This window comes from Limulus polyphemus, unplaced genomic scaffold (assembly GCF_000517525.1).
Source record: "Limulus polyphemus unplaced genomic scaffold, Limulus_polyphemus-2.1.2 Scaffold662, whole genome shotgun sequence".
NCBI lineage: Eukaryota > Metazoa > Arthropoda > Merostomata > Xiphosura > Limulidae > Limulus > Limulus polyphemus.
The window spans coordinates 120,789-145,548 of NW_013666272.1; the positions used below are offsets into that span (position 1 = coordinate 120,789).

At 34.7% G+C, this 24,760-nt stretch overlaps 1 protein-coding gene across 1 annotated transcript in view; it reads left to right on the plus strand.

Moving 5' to 3' along the window:
* Positions 1-22,857, plus strand: part of LOC106459796 (RNA-binding protein MEX3B-like) — a 25,470-nt gene extending 2,613 nt beyond the window's left edge. The window contains exon 2 of the mRNA XM_013919454.2: positions 18,318-22,857. Coding sequence (XP_013774908.1) covers positions 18,318-19,549 — 1,232 coding nt within the window. The 3' untranslated portion in view covers positions 19,550-22,857. The remainder of the gene's footprint in view (positions 1-18,317) is intronic.
* The last annotated feature ends 1,903 nt before the right edge of the window (positions 22,858-24,760 follow it).

Consider the following 24,760-nt stretch of genomic DNA (forward strand, 5'->3'; position numbering starts at 1 on the left):
CAAGACAATTGCCAAATTATTAATAACTTGTTAGTAGGTCATTGACCTGTATGTTATTTTTCTATATTTTTTACTATAATTAGATGTGATGTTGTTATGAGCGGCTGCCTTTGTACTCGACCCTTGTGAAATGCTGTTTACACGAAACCTCAGTCACAAAGCCACCTGGCTCAGTAAATAATATTTGGGTGGAAAAAAGCCAATACAGCAGTAAACTGTTGAAAAAACTGAATGTATACGGATGTATGTAGCTTATAATTTATCCTCCACAAATGGGCATAAAACTTAAGTAGCAAGATTAGTAAAAATTGTTAATTTAAAAGAGGAGAACAGGGATCGTCCAAAAAGTACAGTAACAAGTTGAATCAAAATACACAGATTATATTTTCAAGCCTACAGCTAAGGACTCTAAAAAAAAAAAGTAAACAAACTAAGCTGTAAATAATGTCTGCATTACTTTCTCAAGCGACAAATCCCTATTTTGCTCCATTAAAATTTATAAATACTGTAGACATGGAGTCAAAAGAGATAGCACAGAAAGAGATAGTTAGATAGATAGATCTAGACTGATTGATTGTGAGTATAGCCATAAAGAGCATATAGTGGCGGTTTTTAAAGTGAAATTATTACTGATTGTATTGTAATAACAGAGCAGAGAAGAATAAGTCGTCTTGTCAAATTGTGTTCTAAAGTAACTGAACCTGCCTGTGTGGACTTTGAAGAGAAAGAGACAATTATTTAAAGCTCTGGATACAACTGTGATAACCAACAGTGTAACAAACATTTGTATATACGTCTGACTTGTTTTAATATATTATTTTAAAACAAGTAGACTGTATGATTTTTGTTTATTGCTGAAATTTATCGTCAACAAGTCTCAGACAACTACTGTAAAGAATCCAACCCATACATACGTAAAACTCCATTTTCTCCAGATAAACCAACACCAAGGGACTGACCAAGATGTTTAAATATACCAAATATTCACATAGTCAACAGCAGACAAGGCTTGTTTGCATGTGCATGTTTTCAGATAAAAGGAGTGGGGTATAATTATCTCTGACTTTGAGGATAATTGTTTCAGTTTTCCTAAAATGTCTACCCTTATTTTAAATTTCCTAACTTTTCTAGGTTTGTGATTGCCATGTGAAGTGGCTTCAGAACAATGAACATGTATTCAATTAATTGCCACCAGCTGTTTCAAAATGCTAAAGAACGAGCATGAGACTTATTTTATGATGCAATCACTAAGAATAAAGAATTGGGCCATATATATTAACCCTAAGCCAGTCAAACGTATTATACACACTATTCCAATGCTTATCACATCTTTGATTAAGTTTAGGTTGCTTCACTTTCATTTGTTTCTATATATCTTCCAAGCTTCTGCAGTTGTTCCACTATTTCGAAGTGGATTAAAAGTTTTGCTGATGCAACAATAACCTTTGACATTTTTCGAACATCTTTGAAGCGATTACTTACTACGAAGTTGAGAGCATGAAATTCACTATTCTCTCTTGAAAAATGTTAGGTTAGTCAAAACATTCATATTGACAGCATTGTTGTGCACATTAGTAAGAGTTTTCACTTATTTTTCATTCCTTCACAACACAGATAAGCTTTTAGGAGAGAAGGGGAATATTTCAGGAATCTTTTATATGAGCTTACGTTGTACTTGTTGTTATATTTCGTTTAATGACTCACATTATTTCCAACAATACTGTATTGTCTTGCTCAAAGTGTGAATGTAGCTAAGTGATGATCTCTTGAGTCTTTGTCAGTCTCGATCTTCAGTACGTGGTTGGTAAACTACGATACATTACAGCTCAGCACAGAAACAAAACAATCACAGTTTTAAAATAATGATGAGATTTTCATACAATATATTTATTCATTTACGATTTATTTTGGAAATGCAGATTTTCCTTTCTCATGTGTTTTCGTTTAAATATTTTCTTAATTTCCTAAACATTTACCATTTTAGCATTCACGTCCAATCACTAATTGGCAGCACTAGGAGTAGGTCATCTTATTCATACAGGAAGTCTTGATCCAAAGCAGCAGTTATTTGAATATCATGAATGCTCATTGGTCACAAAGCATGATAACCAGTGTTCAGGAATCGTCATTTTTTATAGAAACAGCCAGGACTGAAAATTCAAAATGAACTCCACTTGTTGTATGTTAGAAGTTGAACAAAAAGTATATGTGTAAGATTTTCTCCTACCTATTCACTTTGTGGTATATCTAGGTGAACTGAATTATTGTTAGAGCTATCAGATAGGCCCACTAAATAATGAGAAGCTCACTGAAGATATCGATCACGGAATAATATTAAAGCTCTTACTTAAAACTGAGTCGATGTTAAACAGAACAATGAGACTGGATACAAATGTAATTCTTACTTATGCCAGACGAATACAAAGTTCCAGACTGTGCTAACTAAATGATGTTCCAGACAAAACTGAGTAAATACAACTTGGCTTAGTTACCAAGAGGTTTTGCAATTACCCAGAGCAACATGCACTACCCACATGACTGATCTCACTACATCATAGATGGGACGGTAACCTTTAGATATCACCTAAATAACCATTGAAAGACACTGCTGTTGATGTTTTTACACACTGTCGTATTAAGCAAAGTTCTTGTCAGGCAGTAACAGGTGTTACATTCTTCAAGAACAACAAAGTAATATATGTAATTTGAAACAAAGTCAAATTAAGGGTTTTTATAGGCCACTTATTAGGTGAAATCTGCTTATGTCCAGAACAGAGAATAAATTCAGAATAAATATCTGATACTACAAGATAATAGAAATGCAAGGTATATTTCAGTATACTGTCTTCTCTACCTCAGGCTTGTCACAAGCCGACAATTAACCTTAACTCCAATAAGCTTTAAATTTTCGCTGGTCAAGAATTGCATTAACTCTTTCTGGTTTCCAAAAACACTTACATACACATAGATATCACAACCCTTTAAGAAAAATACAAAATGAAAAACAAAAGTACCCTTAAACAATAGAACCAATACGTGTTAAACAATAGATCCAATACGTGAATATAAAATATTTAAACAAATACAAATAGATTACATATTACAAAAATAAGCCCTCTTTACCGCGGATGATCACGTAAAACCTACAAACTTAAACCCTTGAAGAAAGGAAAATGCAAAAATGAGCCCATCAACACAGAATAATACATAATTGTAAAATAAGACTGTTTATATAAAAGAAACCATTCAACACAGATGCAAGTCCACAAACACTAAGAGAAAACCTTTTAAGTTAGAAAACCACAATCTAAATATTTTAGCAATCGTCATCAACCCCTTTGTACGTAGTCTAAAATTCTACACGTAAAACAAAATGTCAATACATTATACAAACAAAAGCCCTTTATCTATAAACATAAAAGTGCAATATGAAGCATGTATCCTTCAAAAAATTACAAATACGCAAAAAACTATTTAGCCTCAAAATAAATTCTATCATAATACAAAATCGTAGTACCACAGAACAAAATTGTCCTTTATCATTGATTAACACACTGAAATAAAGAAAACCCTTGAACTAATGATTAAATAATCAAAAGGCTAAACAGACAGCTCTAAAACAATGATACTCAAGTTATAATTAGAATTTATCAAAGCTGTTAATACAAGATTTCTTAACCGATAGTTTTGTTTTAAAAAATAATCATAAAAGAAATAACCCTTTACAAAGATATATAAAATACACATAACAATAACAATTCATAAAACATACTAGACAAAATACAAAGAAAACCCATTAACAATGATGATAAAGTGGGTACCTCTAAATACGTGGTATTCTGCCTCCCTACCAAATATCTAAAATTAGAAGGATGTATTTATCTATCTATATACATATATACAGCATGTTAGGTCAAAGAGAATACAAGCTACGAATAGCATTTGTTTAAATACCCGGATTATGCAATCGTAAGCAAAAAGTTCACAAACTCTAGGGATAAAGATGAAGAGCTCAGGCAGAGATCTCAAATATAACAAAACATACAGTTTTATGACAATCACAATAATAGTGACACATAAAGAAAAGATGTTAGAAAAATGGACTAACCTTCAATATTTTTTCTAACACTCCTATCAACAGTTCAATAATCGTTATTAATAGCTCAAGCAGACTAGACATCTTTGGCTTAAAGTACATTTTACAGTTAATTAGGTCCTTCCAATTTTAGATACTTAGTAGGGAGGCAGAATACTTACTCAGAAGTTGGTTATTGAAAATTCTCCGTACTGCTAAATGACTCTATGGACAACTGGGCTGAATGTGATTTGCACTCATCACGAAATAGCTCAGAGTCAGTTAACTTTTACGAATTCTTTGTTCGTCCCTCGGCATAACAGCTAAAAGTCCTGAGCTCATCCAATCCTTGGTAACCCTTGGCTTTGCACATGCCTTACTTGTATCACTATTCTGCCTCAAGAACTCTAGTTTCTTTTATATGTCTGCTTATTTCCTTCCTAACAAACTCCTCTCAGGATATGAGATACTATTTCTCAAATGCTTTTCGACTTCATGTCTCAATATTGTAAATATTCTGAAAGTTTTCTGGATTAGGCAATATCTTATTGCTGATAAGACAGACTAATAACGAGAATTCCTGACTGAAAGTATAACCTTTTAATAACCATTTGTTGTCATATTGCATTCCATTGCTGTCTGGCCGCTTTCCTTGTAAAGTCAATTATATTCTCAGCATTCCTTTTAACTGTGTCGTAACTTGATGTATTCTTATTCAATTTTATCAAGATGTACTTCTTGTTGACCAATTTATATTTAGTTTAGTTATTTTTGATAAAATGTTGCTCTTCCCATATTATATAGAGTAGTTAACAAAATAATTTTCGTAAAAACCAATTCCTTCACTCATTTGCTTCATAAATTACTCAAACAAAATGAAATGTTGTTCCCCTGACAGTCCTATTTGAGGTCAGTCAACAGATCTTCTAGGGCAACTGTCATCTAGCGATTGACTACAGTGGTTGCCTTGATAGTGTCCCTAGCTTTGAACAAGGCCCTTTCCATGTCTGCCAACTCAGCACGCAAGCAGCAAACTTCCTTTCTAGATGGAGGAGTTGCTCCCACTGCAGCCGATTTTCCTCCCTTGGTCAACTTTGTACACTTCAGTAGATAGATATGTTGGAATTTAGGATGATATGCAATGGTAGTCACAAGTATTTTGGGAACATCACCTTAACTAACTTTAAGTCAATTATTGTGCCGTTTTTACTGGTGATGGTCTGGCTGCCACTTCACCTCTGAAGTGGTGAATGACATTATTCAGTCTATTGTTGAGGTGGAAACTTCCTCACTCATGTTAAAGGTTCTCATTGTCAAAGTTGATGTTGTCATAGTAAGCAGTGTGGTCTTCTTACCCAGATGACATTTTAATGTCCCCACTGTTTTATTCGCCACTGAAGCTCTTTTTTAGGTAGTGGTGTTGTCAGTTTTGTGTTGTGAACTTCCTTTTGCATCCCTGGCATTCAGTTGCCCCTCGAAGTTACTTCAACTCTGGAAATGTCTTCTTTGGTTTTAGGATGTAGTAGTCCCATTGAAGGTGAGCACACATTTGATTCTTCCTCCTCTAGGATGTCAGACATCCTTCAATGGAGCATTGTAGTAGGAGCTCCCAATACCGAAACATCCACAATTTCTCCTTCATTAGTGTGTAGGTTTGGATTGGCTGCCACTTTGCCAGCTCCACCATTCTGTCTGACAATGGTTAGGGAGCAGGAGCGTTTGTCTGCTATAACAGAGGCAGCATCAGCCCAACATCCAACTTGATGAGGTTTCAAATATCCAATGTGTTGGCTGCAAGCAACACATTTTCATCCATGGGCTCTACCAGCTGGAAGGTCAGGCTGGCTCCAGGCAACTTTGGTCCTATGGAGAAGTCTAGCTCCTTACCAAACAGAAAGGCACAGTCATCAAATTGGTTTTCTATGACAGGATTCTTGAAGACTTTAGCACACAAGTTTGATAGCTCAGAACGCAAAACCTGCAAAGTCTTTTTGGCCCCATTAATCTTGTGGTCAACAAATAGCCCTACCTTCAGATGACAGAGTTGTATTCATACCGTGTAGAGCATACAACAGTTTAGAAAGAAAGAGTCACAACATCTTTTCAGTTGTATAATCGAACTCCTAGCTATCATTTCCATTAATAGAAATTAGTGATGCAGTAGGCATTATATCTACTAACACCAGCCATATTATCTTCATAGTGATCAAGTGTAAATCATACAATGTAGTGTATGCACTGTATAGTGAACATCACTTGATAGTTTGGAAAACCAGGATTGCCACTTCCTTTCAGTTGATAGGTTATCGACCTAATTATCATCTTAATTTATATTTTTAGATTCAAACCCAGCCATATCATTTAGGAAATTGGCATTGGCATTTCTATGGACCGTCAGAGCTGAATCTCACCTCTAAATCCAATGTTACTTCATTTGCCTCATCCTTTGGTTCAAAGAGGTATAAGATAGTACTTTTATCTTAATCTGGCTCAATTACTTCCTCTTCTAACACTTGACCAAGCCAGTTTACCAGAGATTCCTCAGATACATACTGAAGCAGTTGTTCGACATATACTTTGTGCTTATGTGTGCCTTTTGACTACTTTAACTTGCATAGTAATGTACTGACTCATCAGATCACAAGATGGGCTCTCGTCCAGCCATAGCCAAAAGGCTTCAGTATTTGCTGGTGCAACCATTCCTCACTGTCTAATCATAGCACTTCATCTGTCATGTGGCAGCCTTTTGTAACTGTTGTGACAATTGATGCACATCAGCTACTGCAGACCTTAATCTTTCCACATTCTGTAGGTGAAAAATCATACACCATGTCTACGTGAAGCAAAACTTCTCAACTGAACATTAGCATATTTGATGAACAACCTGTTTTCCTCTGTTCTTTTGCCCAATATTCTATCATAACATGAGGTAAGCTTTTATCCCAGGTAGTTCAATCCAAGTCACTTACGTTGCAAGCATGCACTTGACATTATATATCACCCTTTTCACTAACCCATCAGATATGGGATAGTAAGGTGAAGTGTGCATTTAAACCACACCCAACACTTTACACAATTTAAAGAACAATTTGCTATTAAAGTTAGCTCCCTCATTCTAGTGGTTCACTATCCAGTGTTCTTCCAGTACATCAGCCACATACTGTGCAGATATACCACCTAACAAATAAGCCTCGGGGCCTCTTTGTGAAGTAGTTTATGATCATGAGTATATACAGGTGACTTCTTTCTCTCTCTAGTACTGGACCAGCAATATCTAGGATTATACTCTAAAGAGGAAAACCAACAGTTCTTTGATGGAGTTTATCCTCTTTAGGTCGATTTTTCCTCTGACTGGCACACATTGTAAAGTGTTAACATTATCACTGAACATCTCAACTTGAATGCAGCCACAAGAACTACTCTCAAACCTTAGCACATGTGCATGTAACACATTGGTGCCCTCCAGTATTTATATTATATAAAGACTGGAGAACATCAAGCCTCAAAGCTCTGAACACCAATATCTGTAATGCAGACTGGGAGATACTGCTTGGTGGTTGATAAAAATGGTACAACACACCTTCCTGCATTCATAACTGGTCCTGCAAGTGAGTGCATTTGTGTTACTTAATTCAATCTGATTCATATGTGGCTTACCATGTTACACAGCAAGAAGCATTCATGCTACACCTAGGTTCTTCAATTGTTCTTCCTAGAGTTCCAAATGCATTAATTGTAGCATTGAGTTATTAGTGAAATCCTCAATGGTATGTCTTTTTGTTGTTATAGCAAAAAATCTAAATAGTCTTAAGTCCCACATACTGTTCAAAATCCAGACATGTCTAGTTTATCTCCATCTGCAAGAACAAAGACAAAGTGATGGTTTTGGTTGGAGCATCTGATATACCATGAGAACTACTGGTAACAACCAGTAAATATATACCTCCCCTTGTACTCTGACAAGCACATACCAAGACCCACTCAGCTCTAAAAAAACTAAGCTGACCACCTCACTTTTTAGTGCAAGCTGTTCCTTGCACATCCCCAGATCTGTGGCCAGATCCGACTTGGGCTTCTCTAGTTCCCAGAGCTAAAGTCCTGTTATTGACTCCCATGAACCTGTTATGCCATCGATTCAAACCTATAGTCTTGGATACCTTGTTGCTTGGTAAATAGGTGCAGTTCACTCGAAAGTGACACAATGCTTCACAGGTAAAGCATTTGCTTTGTTCCTCTCTTCCATGACAACATCTGGGAAGATACAATGGTTGTATGTGTTGCAGCATATAAACTGTGGGAAACCTCGATACCCCTGACCATTCACTGGATACTAGTGTGGTTGTATAGCAACACAAGGATGTGTGATTGGTTTGTTAACCCTCAGCTGGGATTGGACCTGGCACGACGTGGTTGTCTAGGTAAGATGGTCTGTCTTAGGTGGAGTCACCACAGTCACTCCAACTCAAAGTTAGTATGTCATATCTCATCATGACAGAAATTTCCTCAATACGGTCTCCCATACCAAGGTACTGCCACATCATTTCACTGGATAACCCTTCCATAAACTTGTTTACAATGGTATCCTTGGTAAGCTTTATCATGCAGATGGCGCAGATCATCTGTGCAAGTAGTAGAGCTTTCAGTGGCACCCCTCTTCTGATCCGTGAAATCATCCCAATGGATTGTTCTAGTTACCACCTGGTCAAACCTCCAGTGCAACTTGGAAGTGAATGTCTCACAATCTCAAAGTTGCTTCTCATCTAAATGCTAAATTCAGAATTGTTCATTGAACAGTCTGTGCCAAGGTTCAGCTATTCCAAGCAGTTACCCACCTGAAAAACATCAAAAAAGTATCCAATTATTCCTTGTCTGTACCTTTGAACATCAGCAAAGTGATCTGCTTTGCCTTACTCATGGAAATCCTTGATCATGACCAGAAACTCTCATTTCCAATTTTCTAGTCATCTCATGCCCATGATATCATAGAAATGTTCAACACAGCATGGTAGGAGTTCTCAGAGGTCCCAACACTTTTACAAGTGGTACACACCTGATCTATGGTGGCAGGGCAACAAGGTTCTTTAGTCAGTGTATTTATTGCTTCTGTTTAATTATATACTCCTTAATAGATTATGTTCACTCTGGCAATATGCCTACCAGCTCAAGGAGGCTCACCACTGCCCCATGACCAACTTTATTCATAACCTGCCACCTGCCATATAACCTGCTGATGACATAGTTCTTGTTGGTAGACATTATCCTCCAATGGCACCTCAAATCTCACTCTGTCATTCTTGGGTGGTTTCAACCAGAGTTATGGGGTTGAACCACTCTGTCTAACATAAGCCTGGAAATCCTATATAGAGCACATCACCCAGACTCCCTGATACCAAATGGTCTTCAGTCCATGCTTCCATCGCAATGAGGTCAATCATAAGGGGAATAACTCGATCAGCTGATCAGGGTGACCCAGATGTCAATATTTCTCAGTCGTAAGTCATAAGAATATCGAATTTATGGATCATTGCAGCACTGACAAAAGTCAACATTCAGGAGAGAGCTTCTCCTTGAATCAACAACTGTCTCAAACAACCATATCTCCTCTTCATGACCAATTCTTCATCTAGGTCATGAGACTTTACTCCAAAATAATATTGAGGAAATACATTCATTCATATCCACAAAGTTTAGAAGTAGTTCAATTTTGCAAATGAAACATTTCAAAATCAGAACTATTGAAAACAATATGTTCACTGTTTTATTTCATCCTGAACTAATGAGTAACTGTGACTTCAATTTTATAAAAATCTATAGATATCACAGTTGCTTCAGCTTTAAGATATTCTTTCACTCAACATCAGTGAAAACTATCGGCCCATTTGATACGTTGTAAGCTATTTAGCAAGTTCATGTTTTTTTCTCATTGAAAATTTATATTCACATATGAATATTCCAGTTTTGAATTAAACTGAACATATTCTTTACTAGCATTAGGAAAATGTATAACACAGTATGTTTCTCTCTCAATGCAGCTCAAGCTAATCTCTGTAGTCTTTACCAAATATAACACATCTCAATATTACAAGCTAAATTCTTTATTTGCTTGAAAAATTGTGCTCTTGTGTATTACAATTGTATATTTAATTACATATACACAAACTGGTCCATATATAATGTAAGACATGTACGTACTAATGTAAGTATATATGTATTACATCACAAATTTGCAGCACCTGATGTTACCAGTTCACAGATAGCCTAATGATCATAGCTACCGATTACTATGTTGGTTTCATTTCCACAAACACTAAAGGTTAAAATGGGTATAAGACCTTTAGATACTACCTGAAGAATTCAACGAGTTGAATAATATCATGAAAATACAAGTATTCATGGACCAAAATAAATAAAAGTGGCTCTTCCTTCCACCCACGTTACATTTCATGTTGCAAGTACAACATATACATATACACACAGTTTAATATTATAGGCACACATAGGAGGAGAGTAAAAATCAATTCAACTGACATAACATAGCAATCAGTATTAATTCCATTTCATTCTGCTAGTACTGCCATCTAGGGGTCATGAAAAGCTCAATACATCAAATAAATATGAAATCTAACTCGGAAAAAAACAGTAAAATGGTATACATTTTACCTAACTTATACAGTCTTTACCAATTTCTCACGCTGTGTTATAGCACACTTCCCTTATTTCACTTCAGGAAAATTTATATAGACTTATAAAACTATCAAGCTAATATTTCATGGTAAACACAGCCCACATTGAGGTTTGCTCAATAAAATCATAACAGACAAATGCTCACCAATATTAGTACACAACCTAAGTGGTTATAAAGTACGGATTTCAATCTTTTTAGCATATTAGTATGTCAGAAATCCCAATCATAATCAATAGTTGAGACCAAATATCAATTTCCCTATGGTCTTATCTGACAATCTCGTCTAGCAAAGCTGTTTACCTATCACGTCTAACATGATCTGCTTCACAGAAAGTCCACTACAGGTCCCTACCTTTCTCACTGCATGGAATGGCAAAATCTTTATGAAAATCATATGGACCATCAGAAGTATATAGGTATTAGACTTATAAATATGAAGTGCATAAAATGCAGATAGTTATACGTAGGGTTGTAAAACAAGTTTGAAAGGGTTTAGAATTTTTAATACTATAAATATTTATTCAAAAATAATTATGCATATCTTTAATTATCATTCATATACATTTCTGTTTTTCTCTTCTTGTCTTCTTCACTGGATGTTTCTGCAAACTGGTACCTGTCTGTGAACCAGTTGTTGAGAACCACTGTTCTTCACTCAGCTAAGTAAGGTTTAGCAATTATTGTAAGACATCAGCCTAATAATGTGCTGCCAAAATTTGCTCAATACCTCAGAATTAATGTCACTCTCTTTCGTCCATTGATTTTTTATTCAACTGACTGTCTTAACTGCTGGCTAAGCAATAAATCACAGCTATAATAGTTGAGAGGCCATGATGGGCATTTCAGACGATTATAAAAGCAGACAGACCATCCTTATAGTGATATTTTCTCATCCAATTCCTCATGAACATTTCTGATAGGTACTGCCAGCTGCTTCCTCTTCAACAACTGAGTTAAGATCATATGAAACAGAGCACTCATTGTCAGAGTCAGTCTGCTTGTCCAGTTTTGATTCCTATAACCAGTTATTGAGAAGCTCGTCAATAATATAGACCTCAAGTTGTTTGTCAACGTTTTCAATGCGCATTATACATCTGCTATGAATTGTAATTTATTATTTGAGTTGTCAGCAGACAATATATAGACAGTAATGTCATAACCAAGTTGCTTATATGCTGCAAGCACATAGAACATATTTAAACCCAATCGCCAGGCTCAAACTTTTTTCTGTTATTGTTTTTTTTTGCACCATCTCTTTTGATGTGTGACCATTTTAGCCATGTACATTAGTTATTACATGGCCTGGCATGGCCAGGTGGTTAGGGTGCTTGACTCTGAGGGTAATCTGAGGGTCGCGGATTCGAATCACCGTCCCACCAAACATGCTCCCCTTTCAGCCGTGGAGGCGTTATTATGTGATGGTCAGTGCCACTGTTCATTGGTAAAAGAGTAGTTCAAGAGTTGGCGGTGGACCTCTAGTCTTTAACTGCTAGTTAAGGGATGGCTAGTTAAGATCCACTGGTATCTGTGCTCTTTGGCTGAAGACTAAGAGATTTGTGAGTTATGTCATCATGGCGTATAGTAGGTCCTCATCCCAATCAGCTCAATCAAGGTTCAAACACTTGATATTCTGCTCCACCCATTCATCCATACTATTAGACTAAGTATGATAAAGTGAAATCTGAATTTCCACTACATCTAATACTTGGCAAGCAAATGGCTACCGAAGTTTGTTCCTTGATCCCTGTGAATTCTTCCATAGATTCTAAATTGTTTTATCTGTTGCTCAGCCAATTGGTTATCATGATCTGCATCAACTTGTCAATCAGTGGATAAGCTTTGGGCCATTTGGCTAAGTATGGATGATGGCCAGTACACTCTGATTACTTTTCTCAGTTTTGGGCACAGAACCAGTGATATTTAGAGATATTAGTGATATTTCAATGAGAGAACTTAAAAATCAACTCCATACTGGAGTATTTGCTGGTGTAGCCAGTTGTTTCTATGGAAAGTGCATGTAGTATAATGTTTAAACTATTGCTTACAGGCTTTACTTGAATGCAGACATTTAAACCAATTTCATATATTTGTGATAGTATGTAACACTCCTTTGTGTCCAAAGTATCTTATCCTTTAAATCTCTGAGGACTACTAGCTGCATCACATTTAGGCTACCATGTGTGTATGGTCTGTAGCGATGGTGCAGTTTGGCACCCTGCACTTGTAACTGATTACACTAGTACTAGATGTTACGTACATCAGTACTGCATTTATCAGATTGTGGCATATATACTACACCTTGCTGCATAACAAAGTAACACCCAAAGCTATGTCTAAGTTCTTCAGTTGCTCTTCCAGTTTCTGGCTGGTCGTTTATATTATCTATTCAAATGCAGAATTGTCACCATTCATATGCTGCTACAATGGCTTTGACTAATACATGGTGTCCAGGATATGAACATTAAATTAACAAAAAAAAGATCACTGTAAAATGCACTTCCATATGCACAAATATACCTTTGATGGTTTTAATTTCAAGCCTATATTCTTCAGACACTAGAATACCATTCTGAGTAGTGGCCTACAAATGTCCAACCAAAGACTTGTATGCCATATACAAATATACAGACATTTCTCTCATTGCAGTTCTCTACCTTTGAGCTCCACTAACCTTTAGAAAGTGATTTGTGATTACACAAACTAAACGGCATGGCATGTAATTTGTACAGCCCTTCCTGGGTACTTAGAACAGTCTTAGATATACTTTCATAGTCCCGTTTGGCTTTTCAATAGCCAAAATACAGATTTAGTAACCTTCCAATGCATCTATACATTTATCTCAAAGCATTCAGTGTGGTGTGTGTTACCAGGTTCATGTGCCTAAAGTCCACATAGAAACTTGTGGAAATGGCCAAGTAATTGCTGATGGTTGAATGATCCCATCCTTCAACACCTGCTATATTTCAGTGCTGGTATCATCCCTGGTGCTTCAAAGAATCTGCACAGTAGTTGTTTTATTGTATGTGCATCATCTACGTATGTGTGATTGTTGTCCAAACCAACTGGCCACATGAACTACAGACACATCAGAAGACTCCTTGGGTAATTCATTGAATCAACCATATACTGACTGAAAGCACAATCCCCACTTAGATACTTCACGTGCTCTGGCCACATGTTTGTCCTATAATGCCATACAACAGCTGTGGTACTAGCTGCTAGGCTTATTTTTTCCACTTCTGTCTTTATTACGATGCTGATGACCATTATAACTGCGAGATGAACAGCAAACTATCTGTAGTAACAAACAATCACTGGAAAGATTCCAACACTTAGAAAGAGAACTGATTTCCAGAAAGAAAACAGTTTAGTATATCAGTTATATCACCACACAAAATGGTAACTATGTACTAAACTCCATCCTTAATACGTCATAGAGTATCTCTTTCATGTTTGGAAGTCTCACATCCTCCCTCTCAACGTGCACATGTGCAATCTATGGTTCTTAGCATCAGTCTGGTTGTCACTGGATAATTTGCCACAGAAGTGTATTTTTTCTTTTGTGCATGCAGAAATGACTCAAATTTTCTACAGTAGATCCATCCCTAAGATACCAATGCCTGATTCCAAGTCAAACACAACTACCTTTACTCAGTGAATGACATTGCCAAAACAAACTCAAAGATATGCCTTGCTATTCACATCTAGTTTATCACCATTTACCAGAATGACGTTGGTGCATGCTAATTGACCAAAGTGATGACTTCCCTCAGAGTGTTTGATACATGGTCAAATCTTGTTTGTTTGGGTCTCAACTAGACACTCAAACTCGTATCTGTATATTATTATAGGCAAACCATATGTGACATCAAATCTATGGTTTTCCAAACCAGCTACTATGTCATCAGTTATCATCTGATTGTTGCACCTGTCCAAGCTGGTGACCATATTCAACTCATCCTATATTAAGTTAAACTAACTGAAGCAGCTGCAGCAATAGTATTTTGTCAACCTTTCTGCACCTGTTGTAGCATCAGTATAAATGGTAGTCATGCTGAGTATTCCTGACTTAATAATAAGCCAACAAGGGCACAATTTTTGGGTAATAGTGTTACAGTTACTTACAGTTGACTTGACTTTTTTGGACTGTAAAAACATATGGGTAACATATAATACTTTCGTTTAATTTTGCACAAAGCTACTCGAAAGCTACCTGCACTAGCTGCCCCTAATTTAGAAATGATAAATAAGAGGAAAAGCAACTAGTCAACATGAACCATTGCCAATTCTTATACTACTCTAATCGAATAGTGGGATTGATCATCATATTATAATGCCCCACAGCTGAAATAGTGAGCATGTTCGATGATATGATTTGAACCCACGACCTGCAGCTTTCGAGTTCAGCACCTTAAACACCAGACCATGCCAGATCCCCTTCACTTACTCTGCTACAAAAAAGGTTAAGAGCAATGGCTAATCTAGATGATATAATATTCACACTAGAAACAAATATTCTATATTTTATTATTTTCATTTTCCTAATATTCATCAAATTTTAAAGTTCCTGCAAATATTAAAAAGGGTACCTAAAACAATTTATTGTTAGGTGGTCCTGACAAACTGTAGTCTTTATTGGGGTTGTTTACTAAACTCAAGTTATTTTGAAATTAGTAATCTTAACTTTTAGGCTATCTGGAGTTGAATGTTTGCCCCCAAGGGTCAGCAACTGAGAATTTTAGAATAATTGGAAGTTACTTCTTTTTGAAAATTAGTGCATTATGAGCCTTCTAGCTCATTTATACTACTAAACAGCAGTTTGAATTTAATTCCACATTGCTCGCCATCTCAAGCTAAATATTTAAATAACCACTAACTAAATTTAGAAGAACGAGCATATATAAATTGAGAGATATTATTTGAATACTCGTGAAATGACCTCTAGTTTCAAATGCTACTAATATATTGAAAAGTTAAAAACTGTCAAACAGGAAAATAGCTTTGAAAATATGATATATTGGATGAGATGACATTGTGTAGAAGAAAGTAAATTATAAGCAGAAGTAAAGCTTTTGAAACGAATAGAGCATTTAAATCTGCGAGAACATGATGCTTGGCAAAGAAGGAGGAGGAAAAGAAGATAAAACTTAAGGTAATTTATTTGATATTTCTCTGATACTATCACAGCCTTTACAGAGTGGAGATTTGCTAATACAAATTTTAAATATTGTCACTAATTCACAAGTCCTGTGTAAGGAATGTGTGAATACTTTCTACATGGGAAGGGAATCATATGATAAGTTAAACGTCCAGTGAGAGAAAATGCCCATTTATGAGAATTAGAGTAAACCAAATATGAGATCAAAGAACAACAAAGTTCCACGGAATCAAGAGCCAATTTAGACTATGTCTGAAATAATTTCTGGATACAGGTATTCAAATACACATTTTATACTGATGTGAAATACTGCAAGGCAGTGTTTATCTAAGCCATTTTGTGGTTGGTGAACGCAAGATATTTGCATTTGAGACGAGCATAGCAGACGTCTCAGTCAGAAGCTATTTGTTCTATTGAGGTAGACTTCATTGAAGAAAAAAATAGGTAAAATTGAAGTTTCACCTCTGATGGCAAATAAAAACATGATTAGAGAAATTAGGAACAACTCTTTCCTAAGTAGTGTTCGGAGTTAGACAAAACAACATTAAATAAAGTTGAGTTGAGCTTTAATCCGTTATTTATGCCATTCATCTACATAACAAGAGAAAATCTGATATTATTTAGGTTTAACACAAAAGGTTATTTTGTGAATAATGTCATTCAACCAGCGTGAAATATGCCCTCAATACTTATATAGTACAGTTTTCTGAACATACACTCAACCTTCAAAGTATAAACAAAAGCTTCAAGGTTTAAGAAACTAGATATAGTAAAACATTTACTAACCTGCACAATATAAAAAGATTACCAGAGGCCTGTTAAACATTTCATTATTGTTTCTTCTTTGATAGAAACGTAACTTATAAGTTATAAGGGCAATCGTAATCACTTTATACACAAACAATGTTTACCACACATGATAATTAGAAGATTAGTTGATGCGAAGAAGGGGTGACAGAACAAATGGACTTCGTAACAGGGCTAAAATTAGAATATTTCCAGACAGATGGGACTTATACCAGTTATTCAGTTGTTATTGAATAAAGATAGAAGGAACTTATGGAAGAAACTCGAATGAAACAACGTGGAGTAACTAAAATTGTCACTTCCTCTCTGGAGTAAGTACAACACTGAATGAACCCAGAGTACATTTTGAAAAGTAAGGCGCACGTGACTGAAGTGACATTCCAGACTCTTGAAACAGGAGCATCCTTAGTAATAGTGGAACAAAAGTTCCACCAGCCTGGTTTCTAATATATTGCTTCATTTTTCACAGGAAATATTAAGATCGCAAAAACATATGACTGAGGTGTCGAGTCACTCATCGCAAATCCCTAAGACTTATATCTACAAGTTTACTACATTCTTCGTATCAGCATGGAACCATACAATGAAAAACTTCTTTGGGAATAAATAATGTTGGATAGTAATTTAACTGGCTCCTCCAGAACTTCCACTCTACCCTAAAAAACAAGCAAAAAATCTAAAAAGTAGTGTGGAGGTAAATCGTATCCACTTTAAAGAAATAATTCTCTTTGTGTTTAGCTGTAAAACATCGAGCAAAGGATAAAACTGAAAAAAGGTCTGGAGTAGAATTGATAATGGCAAGTGAAGTGGCCACTACTGTCTACGTGAAGATAATGGTTGAATTAAGGCAACTTACCAGTGTGTGGCCATCTGAATTTCATCCCGTCATCGAGAAGAACCATAGCCTTTTCCTCAAGAAGACTTTCTAAGATCAATTCAGATGTATGAGACTGAGAAAGACCCATAAAAGGTGATGGACTTTGAAGATTTCCCACAAAACAGTATAAAGGAATAATAAAAAGGGGCTAAAGGACCTAGTAATCAAAACCGCCCATGGCTTCCAATGGAAAAATGTTAGCTAAACAACAAATGTATGAAATTGCTTGTTTGGTTTGTTTTTAATTTCGCGCAAAGCTACACGAGTGCTATCTGCGCTAACTGTCCCTAATTTAGCAGTGAAAGACTAGAGGGAAGGCCGCTAGTCATCACCACCCACCGCCAGTATTTTTTTCATTTTAAAATAATATATTTTCATTTTTTATCAGTTTGTTATGCTTTTATTGCACAAAGCTAAATTGTTATTAAATCCTTCAAAAACTTTTAATCTTTTTTTTTTCACTCAAATGGAGAAACAAATAATTACAAAGTTTTTAATTACCAAACTATTACTTTTCTCTTGTTGCTCCTAATGTAGATTCTAGGTGTTTAAGTACAGTATTATATCAATAAATTAATAATAAAATAAGGAACTGCGTGCAGTGTGAAACAGTGTAAACCAATAAGTTAGCATTATAAATCCCTTGTGTAAAAGTTCAAACATTATGCTGTAGTATCTTGTTTCTAAGTCATGTTTCCTTTGTTATTTCTTTTAGGTTGTAAAATCAAAGCACTAAGAGCCAAAACCAATACTTATATTAAAACTCCTGTTAGAGGTGAAGAACCTGTATTTGTTGTAACAGGACGTAAAGAAGATGTTTGTTGGGCCAAAGGAGAAATTATATCTGCTGCTGAACATTTTAGTCATATAAGAGCTCAGCGCAAAAATATGAATGGCCCTGTGGCAGTTGAACTTAACTGTGACATTCCTGGACAGACCACAGTCCAAGTTAGGGTTCCATATCGTGTGGTTGGTTTGGTAGTAGGGTCCAAAGGTGCCACCATAAAACGAATTCAACAGCAAACCAATACATACATTGTAACCCCAAGCCGTGATAAGGAACCTGTGTTTGAAATTACTGGACCTTATGAAAACGTGGAAAGCGCAAAATATGAAATAGAAACACATATAGCAATGCGCACTGGAAAATTTGTAGAACCGTGTGGAAATAATATTTTTTACCGAAATGGAGCTGACCAAGATTTCCAAGGAAACTCGAAGCTAGAACATAACGCGATGAACTCTCCTTACACATTAAAGATAAACCAATTTGGACATTCTTTTCATAAAAGCAATAATTTGCACAAATCATCTCAAGAAAAGATTCTGAAATTTTTGCCAGAGAATAAAATTCCCAATCTAACTGATTTTTCTTATACTGGTGGTTTTACTAATATTAATGAATTATATGATTCTACTGAAGGCCTCAGAGAGTCCTCCCTCATAACTACACAACTTACTCCACGCCCAGAAGTATCACTGTGGTCTGAGATCGGAAACTTAGATACCACCCCATTTCTTAGAAACAAATCCCTAGTCAGTTTCTCGAGTCATAGAAATAACTCGATCAATGGTGACAACACTTCTCTTGCAGATTCTTTGGCCTTTAGCCATCAATCTTCTCGACAAATCGGAAGTGACTCTCTGTCTCTGATTCCTTTGTTTCCATCACTTCCACAATGCGCAACCAATCGAAATAGTAATGATGTTCTTCCTAATTGCACCAGTAGTGTATCTAGCAGTTCCACTGATTCCTTTGGCTCTGGAGGACCAAAAGGAAAGCAAGAATGTATCGTATGTTCTGAAAATAATATAGTAGCAGCTCTAATACCTTGCGGCCACAATCTGTTCTGTCTTGAATGTGCCAATCGTATTTGTGAAAAGACTGAACCTGAATGCCCAATTTGTCACCAATTCACAAGTCAGGCAATTCGAATTTATAACTGAAGACTCATAAGGCGTTCCATGACTTCGTGTACAGGAATTTAAAACAAATATATTTACCATTTGTTTATTTATAAGTGTCAAGAAGTAATGTTCATAGAAGTTCTAATGACTTGTGAATTTCTTCAAAAACCCATGTGTTCAATTACCCTTTTAGATATTGGCATTTAATTACTAGTTTAATATAATTTTTATGACCCACACAACCTCTCAAAAATGGGGTTGAAATATATATATATATGATATTTATTTTTCAAGGTTCTAATAAAAACTTGAAAAGACTATTCACCTATAATTACTTTAAAAATGTCAACAAAGTATGGTAGATGTAGTTTCTTATTGTAAATAAAATTAATAACTTTTTATCTGTAAAACAAACATTCGACATAAAACTTTTATTCTACATATTTATAGACGGTTATATGTAAGAAAAATATCAGTTGTTTGCGATTATTAATGTATATTCGTTTGTGTGTGTGTGTGTGTGTTGATATAGAATAACTATTTGAAGTGTTAGTATTTTAATATTATTTGAAAATTTTTAATATTTCCTAAATATGTTAAAGATAACATAAACATAAGAACTGTTGATTAATACTTTGAAAATAGGTTTATACAGAACTTTTACTACCATTTCATGGTTCATAGAGTGAGTTCATATTAAATATTTCCTTTGCTATGTATTTTGATTTTTTTATAATTACACTTAGTCTTATTTTTATGATCATTATCATATCAACAAATAATTTGTCAATCATTTCAACTATTTTTACAGAATCCAAAATAAAAATTTGTACGTAATGCCACGTTTTTATATAAAACTTTTTTGAAATTCAAAATTACATAACTTCTGATGTTTATCTTTTTTAAGTATGAATTTTATATATTTTCAGATATCCTTATCTGCGACATCTATTGTAAAATGGTACTGGAAAAAGTTGTTTTTGTACGAAATTTTGGATATTTAATATTTAGCGTTATCCCTTCAACTTACTATATAATAATGTGTCGAGTATGATTCTACTATTATTACAAAAGAATTTATCACATATTTTTGTATATAAAGGGAAAATATTGTTTTTCATGTTATTACATAAGCACAGTAAATGTTATAAAAATGCTCACAAGTTGACATGGTTGAGCCAAGGGTTACCACCCGTTTTCTATTTCATGTTTTATTCTGTGTCGTCTGACGTTTTGTTAAAAAACTGTTTTAAAGAATTTGATCTTTTCTTGTATAAAGAAATTTTTTGTGTTCTACCGGAATTGGTTTAAAATGTTATTGATGTGTAAAATCACGATTCATATAAATCCATTCTAGTGTCAATAATAGCCAACTGAAAGAAATATTTCTTCAATTGTTACTAAAGTATATTACACACACACACATGGACCAAGCGTCCTTAGGGCGTTATTTATCATTTCAGATATAGCCGCAAGAGGTCCTATATTTCTCTTTTGAAAAGGTGCCAACCCTATCAAGTAATAAATGTATTATATAAGTCGACGTATAATATTGAAGTTGCCTTATAAATTCTGCAGTGCTGTTTTATTAGTTCAATTCTCTATTATATACTTTGTGTGTATGTGAGTATTTATTTATTTTTCTCCTTAAACAGGAATTTCTTATGTTTTAATTAATCACTAGAGGTGAGAAAACTGACAAGCTCAAATAGTTAGTCGTGATTTAGAACTGAGATTTGTACAGTAGCTGTGCATGTCGTTCCTTTGTTTTTCATTTGATTTTGAAAGTACATTTACATCTCCATATTCCAGTAACCCTCATATATTTGCAAAATCTAAATTCATCAAAATGATATATATTTTATAATTTCATAAAACCTACTATAACTTCAAGTACCTTATAAATGTTCCCAGAATATATTTCTGAATATTCGCAATTGAACTAGTCACTAAAATTTAGAATATTAAATATGTCTGATAGTCAAACTGATCAAAGCAACATTCAGTTCACTCAAAATATACTTAAGATTAGCACTCATTACACTTTTGTGTCCTCATCTTCAGCTCTACTAAGAGTGTAAATTATTGTTAGCCTAAACAGTAGTAGCATACTGCTGTCAACATATGGGTAGTAATGCATTCCTTGGTCTTCTCTGTGAGGGTAGTAATAACAAATAGAGCGAAATATATCCTACTTCAGTATTTAGCTTATCTTTTGAAATTCGCCGATTTTTTCAAGTGTATGCGAGCGCGTGTGGAATGTCTTCTAATTCTATCGACAGATTAAGTGCGTGCGTGTGCGTGTTTTGTTATAGTAAAGCCATATCCGGCTGTCTGCTGTGTCTACCAAGGGGAATCGAATCCATAATTTTAGCGTTGTAAATCCGACGTCCAACCTGGGAACCAGATTAACAATTATATTACACACCTTTAAATAGAAGATGATTAATTCACCTATTAATTAGGTTTATTATGGTGAGATATAACACTCAATTATAAATTATTTCCTCTGCTACAATTAACACAAGTTTTATCTCATTCTTAATTGATTTAGTAAATTATACACGTAATCTGACGCTGAGCAAGTAATGTGTTTCCAACAGTTAACGAAAATATCAAGCTGTAAATGTCAAGCGTTTTGTCTAACCATGAGGTTGTTTGGCCAAGAGAATATCTTCAGAATTATCAGCTATATAAAACAAAGATGAAACCATAAAAAATAACAGCGCTCGTGGCTTCAGGATTAACACATATCGTTTCAAAGTAAGGACGATAAAGAGTAGAGTAAATTAAATCTAGAAATATATATTTGAAGGTATTACAACACAAGAGTGTATGAAAGACAAGCAAAAAAGGCTTCTTAAATGAACTCAAGAAAGGCCTTACAAACATTTTCGCTTGCCATTTACAAGTTTGTTCTTGCTGTAAAAAGGAGTAAGTGGGACCCGTCACAAAGTGATTGTAAACTCAGGTAAAATAACTTTTGGTGTTGGAGTCCATCAAAGAAATTGAAAGAGAATGTCACATCTCCGTTGAAGCTTCGTTAGAGATGGTTAGGATTAAGCCAGTCTTGAAGCAAGTTGTAAGCTCCTTCTTATTGTATCACACAGCACCTATCTACTTTCTCTGTATATCGTATAGATTGACATCCAAACAATGGGGGTTTAAAACAGTCTCATGTGAAATGAACAGTGTGTACTTTTTTGTAAAACTGGTCATTCTAAAATCTGGTTTAGATCAATAAAATATTTTATGTAGTGTAAATTAAAGTGCAGTAAATTATTTGTTATATAATTTAATCTACTTCTTAAAGAAACTGTATTAAAGGTACAAACATTTCAACAATGCAGAGTGTTGATGTATATTCCTGTATGTGTTTGTTTGTCTTGTAAAGGGATCAAACTCAACTCTCTATAATGGTAGTGCCACGCTCAACCAGTTGGGCTAACAATACGTTAAGTTAGTAAATGATATACGTTGTCAGAAACCCTCCAGCTCAAAGAAACAGAAAGTGCTAAGCTCTTATGCTTATAACCATTATCTACATCTTCAACATTAATACACTGAACTGCCAGTGGAAATGGCAGCAACAAAGTGAAATTCACGTAAATGTTCCAAATAATTAGGAATATATGAAACCTAATATATTGTTTAAGTAGCACAACACCCAACCAACATCGTAACTAATTTTATATTTCACAATATACTCGCAGTTTATAGGTTCTCGATTTCAACAGACATGAATGCCATTATGAGATGTCCATATTAGGCTAAACATCTAATCAAAATCGAACTTTCTTTTTTGTTTGTTTGTTTGTTGTTAAGTGCAAAGCTATGCAATGGGCTATTTGTGCTATGCTCAAAACAGGTTTCTGAACCCGATTCTTAGCGTTAAAAGCCCATAGACTCACCGCTTAGCAACTGGAAAGATCTAACTTCAGTTAAAATATTGATATTGTTTGAATGCCATTTAAGCGTGTTATGTATCCACGTAAAAAACAAAGCGTATAAGCTGAAGTATCACGTTGAAAATATCAGTTTTTATCAATCAAGAAGCTTTCAAACTCTTCATAGTGTGAAATTACAACACTAACTTTTCAAAAACAGAAACCAATCATGTTAGAAAATCATATATTGATTTAGATCTACAATCGTTTACTCTCTAATAACAACTTAAAATACTGAAATTGACGTTTTGGTGAAGAAAGAAAATTAACAACTATTGTCGATCTTATCTAGGGGCAAATATTAGTTTTAATAAACATGTCACACAAAAATGTGAAGCCAGACAAATAATCGAACATAGTCAAATAGTATTATTCTATTTTGAATTCATTTTTACCCTAAAATAAAGAAACTAACGATAATTATAATTTGGTTATAGAAGTTTTCATATACCGCTTTATAAAATCCACTCTCTCTATTATTTTGGAAGCCATATTAAATACAGTTATATATTAAGATTTATTTCACTTTAACAGAAGCTTAATTGCAAATATTAGTTCCGAATACAAAATAACACTATAAAGGCATATTATGAATAAGAATATTAAATTTTAAAGCAATTTTCAATAACTATTTCAACCATCATCTTGATTATGTGATAAATTGATATAATTCAACTTCTTTTCAGTAAAGACACTTCTTGATAAGTTTAAGAGGCTAAAGAATTATTTAATTTTTCTGAATAATCGTAGCCTTAATGTTTTTCTGACTCTATTGTTTATAAGTTGTATTATAATCTAAATTTATTAACAAGCTTTCTACGTAGAATCACCGTCTCTTTCGAACTACACTTTTTTATTAATTGTATTATAAACCAATGTTATTATATATACCCAAATTTTGATCACATTTTTACCGATTTCAAAACTTACATGCTGTCACTCCCTTAAATTAATTAAAGCATACACAAGAAAAAGAAAAACTGTTAATTTTATTAAAGCGGTTTATTCATTGTATTGTTACGACAGCGAAAGTCACGTGTCTCTGGTAACACGTAATGAGTATCTCGAAGGTTCGTGAAGGCTCGAACGTTTACTAGACGCACGCTCTTATTGTGTATAAGCCGGTTAATAAAGTGAGAGCGTGGATAATTGAATTGCAGACAGGCAAAGATAAAGACGGACAATTGAGTCAAGCGCAGTAGTAAGAAAGTGCGTGAATAGTTCGTTGTGAATTATAGCGTGTGTTTAAGTTAAAGTGACTGTGGAAATCAAGTGTATTGCAAAGTTTTATTGAGAAAGAATA